Source organism: Phytophthora infestans, genomic scaffold, assembly GCF_000142945.1.
Source record: "Phytophthora infestans T30-4 supercont1.6 genomic scaffold, whole genome shotgun sequence".
Lineage (NCBI taxonomy): Eukaryota > Oomycota > Peronosporomycetes > Peronosporales > Peronosporaceae > Phytophthora > Phytophthora infestans.
Genome location: NW_003303753.1, coordinates 337,908 through 346,998, shown reverse-complemented (window position 1 = coordinate 346,998; position 9,091 = coordinate 337,908). Strand labels below are relative to the sequence as shown.

The following is a 9,091-nucleotide window of genomic DNA, read 5'->3' as shown; positions in this document are numbered from 1 at the left end:
CTGGGATCCCAGCCAGCTCGGGGATTCGTTCTCCGATCCCCAACTTTTTTCTGGGATCGGAGAACGGCACCCCAGATTTTCTGTTTTTGCACAATTCGCCCAGCTTTTGTAAATGTCCGTGCACCAATGAAAAGCGAGATAAGAATGCCCTGAGAACTGACCCCCCCCCTGTTTTGTGACAGGACTTCCGTTTTTGATTTGTGTTATTTTGTGCAGGCTCCCAATAACCTTTCTTATGTCCTACAGCATGCTGTATCACGAGTGTGAGCTCTTCCGCCGCTCTTATACTTGAACGTGCGCCGACCGACTTCCACAGCAACAACAATATTCGCCGCTATGACGGAAGCCTTCTCGAACCGCGTCCAGCGTGATCTGGGCCTCTTCGACTTCTTCCGCAGCCGCACCATGTCCTTAGGCCATCGTGAGTCTCGCTCCGCTTCGCAATCGTCCGCCAGAGCGTCGTCCAGCCGTTCCAAGGCCTGCACGCGTTCGCTTGCGCCTTCTGCGTCGATGCCGCCGCCTGCACCCGCCTCTGCGCCTTCTTCGGTTGCTGCACACGTAGATTCCGCTAATCTCCCGCTGCCTCTGCCGGAGTCGATGGACTCGGTGACTACAACTGCGTCGGCCGAGTCTTTCAACAATAACGACCACCTGAGTGACGATGACGACGACGACGGTAGCGACTCAGACGACGGCATCAGCTCCGCCCCTAGTGGTGAAAGTAGCAACAGTAATGTGGGAAGTGCCATTACCAAGTACGAGGTGGTTCGTGAACTAGGAAGAGGAGCCACCGCCGTCGTGCAGCTTGGCCGGCTGCGTGGAGAAGACGATCTGGTGGCGCTCAAGGTGTTCACGACGTCACTACTCAAGAAAATGCGCGAAGTAAAGCGCGTGGGGCGACGTATGGTTGTATCCACGGCGTTGGACAAGGTGCAGGTGGAAATCGCCATCATGAAGAAACTGCACCACCCGAATCTGTTAAATCTTCTCGAGGTGTTTGACGACGATTCCGAGACTCTTGTGCTTATGCTCGAATACGCACCGTCGGGTCAGGTGATGCAGTGGTTTCCAGAAGAAAAGCTGTATAAAAGATCAAAAGGCAAGAACGAGAGAAACTGCTTCACTGAAGAGGAGCTGCGCGCTTGTGTGCGTCAGCTCCTGCTCGGCCTCGAGTATCTACACGAAAACAACATTTGCCATCGCGACTTGAAGCCTGAGAATATTCTAGTGGGTCAGGATGGCACCTTCAAGATAGCTGACTTCGGCGTAGCGCACTTTTTCGAGGAGGACGACAAGAAAGCCAAGGCTAAGGCTGCAGGAGAGGTCACCTCTACAGTAGCGAAGCCTCATAAGAAGGGCTACGTCTCGACAACAGCTGGGACATATGCGTTCATGGGGCCGGAGACGCTGAAGGGTGGTGAATACAGTGCATATGCGGCAGACATCTGGGCTATGGGCATTAGCATCCACGCTCTGGCCTTCGGTACGATCCCGTTCTACGATCCAGATGTTGTGACTCTCTTCGAGATGATAGAGAAGAATCCTATTGAGCTTGAGAACAATGCATCGGAGGGCCTAAGCGAACTTCTGTTTGGTCTGCTAGAGAAGGACCCGGAGAAGCGCTGGTCATTGCAGCAGTGTAAAGAGCATTCGTGGGTGGTAGAGGGTCTATCAGATCAGGAGAAGCAGGAGTATGTGGAAACGAGCTACGAGGCTGTGAAGGTTGGGCCGGAGGATCTGGCTTGTGCTGTAACTCGCGTGACTTCGCTGAATGTTATTCTGCGCGTAAAACTGGGTGTCAACAAGTGGAAACGCAAAGCAATGCGGACGTTGGAGGAGCGACGGAAATCGCTGCACGACGGTGGCAGCAGCTTCGGTGAGTCGCCTTCCTCACAGTTTTCAACCGTCAGCGCAGCTGAGTCGATTGAATCGGAGACCAAGCAACCTACAGCAAGCACAGAAGTTACAAACAACCAGCTCGAGATTTAGCGAATGTACATGTACTTTATGCCTTTTTACGGTAGCAAAATGCATGATCTTACTAGCCCTAAAACTGGCAATTTACGGTAAATAAATTGCACTTACATTTTTCAAGCTCAGGGAGAACCAGAGAAAAAATCGGCGTCGCCATGCAGCGCTACAGCCTCGCGCAGTCATCGTACCAGAGCGAATACTACAACCGGAGCGACCGACTGCTCGACGCCTCCAAGTTGGAGTCCAACCGCTACAGAGGGGGGGTGGAGTCGGTAAATACCGCGACATCGCTACGACCTGGTGACAACTACGGCGCATATACTTCCTCGAGTCAGACGCGCCATCAGCTGCAGCACCAGCACCGAAAGCACCACAGGGCGGGCAGCAGCAGCGGAAGCAGCCTACCAGTGGTCACGGCGGCAGCAGATCTCGATGAAGAGGATCAGTACGCGCTGCAGCTAATGGCGTATAGGGCCATCTACGTCTTACAGGGTGCTTTCATGGGAATGCTTGGCCCCGCGCTCGTCTTCTTTTCCGAACTGGCACAGGGGAAGTCGGGACTTGCAGCACCAGTTTATGGTTTCGGTCCAATATTTGCTGCCCACGGAGGTGCCGCACTCGTCATGAGTTTCATGAGCGACTTTGTGCTCACTTTTTTTACAGAGAAGGAGTTCATGAAGCAGCTGATCGTCGTTCTGCTGCTCTGCAGTGGCGCTTGGTACGCATGTCTAACGCCCGTTGCTGCAGCCACAGGCAACGTGGGGGTTGGAGTGTTCTTCATTGCTAAAGGATTCTGGACGGCGCTACTGAACATCACGTAGATGCAATTGATGCTAAAACTTTTGTGGCAATAGGGACTGACGGATGTCTTCTGGCAGGTTAAATCGCTGTTCTATGTGGATCGCAGGGGAGAAGGATCAGCGAAGACGTAGTATAATCACGTCCATGAACATCAACTACGGACTGGGCTCTTTGCTAGGTGCAGTTGTGGCGCTGGTGCTCATCAAGCTGGATATCGATCTCGCCTACGCTTTCTTTGGTTTGGCCATCATGACGGTGTTCCCGACTGTGCTAGTCGCGATGTTGCCGAATCCCCACAGCTACTACGGACGCGACGAACATCAGACATTGCTGTCCTTTGAAGACCCTACGCGGCGTGTCCCAACTGTCCCCAGTCCAATTGTGGGCGGCGTCTTCTTGCATGCCCAGCACATCAGTGGCTCCAAAAACTGCAGTCCAGACACGTACGACTCGAAGAACAACTTTATTATCTTGTTGGTGACTATCTTCGCGACCGTACTTTTCGGCATCCAGCTCGGACTCGCTGCCTTTTTGTACGACTACATCGGGACGGTTCTTACAGACGGTGCCAAGTTGGCAGCAGCTCAAATACCTGGATCTGACAGTACCGAGGCTGGAAGCGAGAGCAACCAAGCAGTGTGGCAGTGTGCGGCAATGGTGTTGTTTTGGGGATCGTTGACGGTGTCGTATGTGGTCCTTCCAAAGTTCTTGTTCCATGACAGGAATCTCTACTCCATCGTGGTTTGTGCCGTGGTGTGTGGAGCGAGTGCTTTCGGTCTTCTTTTCGGTACGCAATCAGGACTTATCATCTTCACGATATGCCTCTTCCTCTTCTCGTTTGCACTGGCGCCGCTTTTCACGCTGAGTATCCACTGCTTGACACGTGTAATTAATGAGCAGCTAATCCGGCGGGTGTCTTCGCTCATTGTGTTCGGGTGTGGAATGGGTGAGGTGTTCATTCCAGTTCTCATGGGTTTTTTCATGAGTGGGCAGAGCGGACAGGCAAACGGAGCAGTTGCTGTGAGTTACATCACCTTTATCCTTGCTATCACGCTAGTGGGCGTTAGCGGGATGCTGCTGTGGATGGTCAAAGAAAGACTAAAGGAACTGCCGGAACCTGTAGACGAACTTGAGGGCAACAGTGACATGGGTCGGATGCGTGCGGCTCGTGCTGGCCATGGCACACGGAAGATTAACCACTATTGACGACGTACAGTAGAAGTATAGACCCAACAACGAGCTGTCTATTTGCCAAAAAGTAGTATTGTACATCGAAACTCAGTTAGGGACATACCTGCACATGGACTTCTCCTTCAGCTTCAGCTTGCCGAGCTGGACACCCCAATCACGATTTTGCCAAGGAGCCTCTGACGGGACAATAAAATCGCTTGGAACATTACGATGGCCATGCAGCCGTTCGAACGTAGCAAGCATCGGCTCGACACGTTGGTCCCATTTAACGCGGGCAATTTGCAAATCGAAGCCCACAGCCCCCAGTTTGTCCATATTTCGAACAATTCGGTCAAAATAGTACGAATACGCGCGAATGTTACTGATGACTATGCCGAGTTTGAGGCCGTGCGATTTAACAGGCCACGAGTCTGTAGACGGCACTACAAAGTCTTTCCTGACATGGCCATGACCTGTCTTACGTTTGAATGTCTTCAATGCCGGGAAGACGCGGTCGTTCCATTCCGTGAAGGAATGATCCCAGACAAACTCCACTTTTTTTAATTCAGCCTCGTCTCGGGCGACTTGCTCACCGAAATAGCCCTTACTCCGAATGTTATTGACAGTGCCTCCGAGTGGCATTCCCGCAGCAGCTTTAGGCCACGGCAGACAATCCGGCACTTTAAACAGTCTGTGCACATCACAGTGTCCGAATTCCTGACGAAAGACCTGCAGCGACGGTAAAACACGTTCGCGCCAGTCACGATCGTACATAGTTGAGTCGTAGCAGAAGTTGATCTCCGCCATCTCTTGGACGTCCTTTTGGATCTGTATCTTGAAGTCTCCTCGGTGGCGAATATTGAAGACCCGCGGGCCGAGATAATACCCCCACAGTCTCTCAGGCCATGCAGCGTCTCCGTGCTGGACGCGAAACGTCTGGGGCACGTCAGTATGATCGTAAAGCTCGTAATAACGGCACAGCGCAGGCTTAACGAAGTGGTCCCACATGTATTGGCTGCGGTCGAAGGCAAAATCGAGCTCCTGTAGGTCTTGCGCGGCGAACTTTGGTGGTTCCAGTCTTCCTCTCCAGCGGCGACGCAGCCACTCCGCGTGTTTACCCAGAGGGTAGCCGTGAGTATTTACAGGCCATTCGTCGTCATCCATTGGGACGACGAAGGAGATCGGCACCATCACATGGTTGTGGAGCTTCAAGAACGCGCGCAAAGCGGGGTTCACCGTCTTAGTCCACACGGTGGCGCTCAATGGTACGGTGATTGATGGCACGCGATACGCGGGAGATTCCGACGAGAAAGAACGCTTCGAATCACGCTTGCATTGCAGTGGAGAGGTACTGACAGATAAGAGGTGGATCGGAGCAGGCGCGAGTTGCAGCGCGCCAACGGGTAGACAGCGCCGCGCCGCCACCACCATTGTTTTGAGCACCATCGCTTTGAACGGTATTATTGTGAATTTCCGACCGTTTCACTCGTTTATTACGAAGTACTACTAGTATTATTATGAATTTCGCCCACAATTAGCAAAATTTGTTCATGAGACAAAATGATACTTACGAACCTAAGTACGAATCGCGATTTAAGCACTCAACCGAAATTTCTCCGGCTGTGGAGAAGTTTCTCAATGCGGCTTCAGGAAACACCGCAGCACGGCAGATGCTGTATGGACACACCGGTGGCTGTGCGCACGCGCACAACGTTACCGCGAGACCATCCATGTGACGGGGTCACACAGCACCTTGCGCTAGAGGAAGTTATCTTCCGAGAAAATACAAACTCTCAGTGAACGGCAGTTCACAGGTCCCCTCTTTAATTAAAGAGAGCGAAGTGACCTAAATAAGGTAGATTGTAAACTGGGTATATTTATAGGTAGATTAAGTTTGGGTTTAATACAAACTATTAGTTACCTATAGAAATGCAATGTCATTTAACCAATGGTTGGCTTTGAATGACCTTGGTACCTTGTACCAAATATCCCGGAGTATGACGTGTCATACTCCTGAAGTGTGGAGTGTCACACTTCATGTAACCAGGGTACACTTAGGGCTACGTACCCCGTTACATCCTCCCCCACTTAGGTTCGGTTTACCGACCAATCAGAATGAAGAGGTGTTCGTCACAAACTACTCCAGGTTTTGCAAACCTTCCTGACTGACGACGACATCCGACTAATCCGACTCCTGCTGGCAAACACGACGCTGGCACTTTGAACAGGACGCCGGACGATGGCCCTTTTTCCAGCACCACTGGAACTCCACAAGGTGACTCGTTATCCGTGTTGTTTGTGATTTACCTTGATGCAGCTCTTCGTGAATAAGCTAGTGAACTAGATATATCTTACAGCCTATTGGAGCAGATGGTAGTGTACGCCGACGACGCTGATTTTATCTGCCCAGACGAAACCACTTGTGGTGTAGTAGAACACACAAATATCGTCAGATGTGGATTCCTTACACAAACCACAACGAATCGCCGAGTTAGGTCGGCGGTTGTATGGCCTGCGCAGAGGGTGGTCCCCTCGCGGTCCGGCCCTTCCGGGACAGACGAGTGGCTCGCTTCCACTCGGTTCCGACTAACCAAGTCAGATCACTTCCGAGGCTCCGCCGAGTTTGGTTCGGCTGAGCTCGTTCACAACCCTGTGCCCTCCACCAAAGGATGGACGACGGCGCGCGAGCGCTTTTACAGGTCACCGAGCGCAGAGGCTGCTCAGCTAGAAGTGTTACGGCACCCGGGCTATCCGACGTACCGGCCCGCTGAGTATGCGGTACTTTCTTTCGCGCGTAGCGAGACTTTGTCCTACCCGGACCGACCTAATCTCTTGGCGCTACCAGTCAATACCCTACAAGCTATGCCTCTCGAGTATTGACGGCAGGCATAATCCAGCCCTATGCAGGGACTTACCGGAAAAGTGTACACGTGTCTTGGACTAGGAAAATTCTGCTCTGTTATCTTCTGGGAGCCTTTTCGGCTCCTCCTATTTAATCCTATGCTTCTCATACAAATATCTAGTGAAATGTAGTCGTTTCGGATCTCTACCGACTCTTCAGGCGGCCGTTGAGCTCAGCGGCTATCCGGATAGCATATCCGGACAGATCGCCGAGTACTTACCGTGATCCTTGGCTCCTAAGCTCTGGGTTATCAGACCGAGCCGATTCTTGACCTAAAGTAGGTCGGCGTATGGTCGAATCTGGAAATCCCTACACCACAACTGCCCCGGTTATGATACGAGCCGAGCTGGTGAGTGTCTTAATCCTTCATTTTGTTCTGCCACCGTTGGTCCGTACTCGGCTGATGACGTCTCGCGGCTCCCCACCACCTTCTTTGGTACGTTCGTTGCTTCCGCTATCACTCACTTGGCAGCTCCTTACTCTTCGCATGTTGTTCTAGCACAACCCGTGGAACCATCCTTCTTCTCCAACTCCTCGTCGAGGTGAAGGCGTGCCAGCTGAGTCGATTCCTCGACCCGTCGGTACTCGTGGGGTCAGCGACCGGCATGAAGCTGGGCTGGTCGACCTGACAACTTCCCATGAGTCTGACGCGGAGTCGGCGGGGTCTTCTCGCGTGCGCCTTCCTGGTCCACCGAGCTTGCCAGGCGACACCACTTCGGGCGCCACCAATCAGCCAAGATCGGCTGCTCCAGTGAGTCTTGACTCCCTCATGGCCAGAATTAACGAGCAAGGGCATGATCGCCGAGAAGAATTGACCTTCTTGGCGAGGCTCATGGCTTACGGATTCACTCGTTCCGTGGAACCCTCCGATCCTGTACAGCGGCGAGCGATTTTGCATGCTGCTTCCGCGGGGGAACTGTTGGATATCCTGAAAGGCAATTACGCCGCTCTTGATTACCCCAAGATCATCGGCGATCTCCAAGCTGACAACCAAGCTGTTCAGGAGGAGAACCGCGCATTGACTCGGCGACTGGACTCGCTTGCTCTCAGCAATGTCGACTTGTCCACTCAGCTCTCGTCGGCTCAACAGCAAGTGTCTCGATTGGAGGCTGCTGCCAAGCAATCGGCTAATCTCCTCGCGTCGCTGCGGAAGGCTGTAGCTCTGAGTGAGGCGAAACTTGCTCGGGCCATCGCAGCTGAGCAGAGCAAGGTCGACGCTGCGTTGAGTCAGGCCCAGCTCCACCATCAGCAAGTCTTGGATCGGGACGCCGAGATCGACGTCCTTCTTCGATCCATTTCTGAGAGGGATGCGGCGTTCGTTACTCTTCAGGGCATCGCTTCCAAACACTTCGAACAGCTGCAGGAGTCGGTGCGGTTGTACAGTTCCACCGGTACTCAACCCTTGCGGCACGCTCAGTCGGTGATCGCTGAGCAGCGAGCGGTGATCTTGCGACAGAAGCGGCTCATCCGTCGGAATGGTATTATTCCGATGCACGATCCTCACATGGCTGCTGCTGCTGGCGGTGGCTTGCAAGTTCCTGGGCTTGATCCGTCCGACCTTCTCCTCAACGCCCGGCTGTGTCGTGTCTTGGAGTCTCGCTTTCCTGAGGTTCTCAACATTCCCGCTGGTGAAACTCGGCGGTTGGAGTTGATTGTCCATCCTCGCCGAGATGCTCCAGTGGCGAGTTCCGTTATTGGTCCTGGTGTGGTTCCCTCAGCTAGTCAAGGGTCTTCGACGACTTCATTGGCAGACTCGGCTGCGGCTCCAGTCAGCTCGGCGGCGGTAACCACTCAGGCTGAGCCGACTCTTGCTCAGCTTCACCGTACGCCTTTGGCAAACTTGACCTCGACTCAGCAGCTTCGGCGTTATGCCAACCCCAAGTCTCCCACAGCCGCAGGTCCTCGTCAGCGTACGCCGGCGCCGCATCCGCCTCAACCGTACGCTTGTCCACTCCCCGGAGAGGATGGACACGAGGCTATCAGTGCCCTTTTGCACTCAAGTTCGCCTCAAGCTACTGCATCCGATGGAGGAAAGCCTCGCTCTGGAAAGTCCCGTCGTCGGACTCGGCGGAAGAAGGTTCGTCACCTTCAGCTGAGTTCTGCTACTCAGCCCGCTGTCTCTGCTCGCTCTGAAGACGACGGTGACGCTTCGAGCGAAGCTGAGTTTGAGTTTGAGTTGCCTGAGCCGCCCGCCGACACCGTTCCCGCAGTCGCTTCGACGACTTCGGTGGGTTCTTCGTCTTC

The 9,091-nt window shown here is 53.4% G+C and overlaps 3 protein-coding genes across 3 annotated transcripts; 2 read left to right on the top strand and 1 right to left on the bottom strand.

Annotated features, from left to right (window-relative positions):
• Positions 1–336: 336 nt before the first annotated feature.
• PITG_04506 (protein kinase) lies at positions 337–1,989 on the top strand (the record flags this gene model as incomplete). The annotated part of the gene is made up of 1 exon (XM_002905241.1): positions 337–1,989. The coding sequence occupies one exon, from the start codon at positions 337–339 to the stop codon at positions 1,987–1,989; it is 1,653 nt and encodes a 550-aa protein (XP_002905287.1).
• Positions 1,990–2,129: 140 nt separating this feature from the next.
• Positions 2,130–3,981, top strand: PITG_04505 (uncharacterized protein; the record flags this gene model as incomplete). Its single annotated transcript, XM_002905240.1, has 4 exons — positions 2,130–2,527; positions 2,603–2,791; positions 2,853–3,340; positions 3,413–3,981. 4 exons carry the CDS (start codon positions 2,130–2,132, stop codon positions 3,979–3,981), a joined length of 1,644 nt encoding a protein of 547 aa, XP_002905286.1.
• Positions 3,982–4,388: 407 nt separating this feature from the next.
• PITG_04504 (uncharacterized protein) lies at positions 4,389–5,391 on the bottom strand (the record flags this gene model as incomplete). The annotated part of the gene is made up of 2 exons (XM_002905239.1): positions 4,389–4,402; positions 4,539–5,391. The coding sequence occupies 2 exons, from the start codon at positions 5,389–5,391 to the stop codon at positions 4,389–4,391; spliced, it is 867 nt and encodes a 288-aa protein (XP_002905285.1).
• Between the last annotated feature and the right edge of the window lie 3,700 nt (positions 5,392–9,091).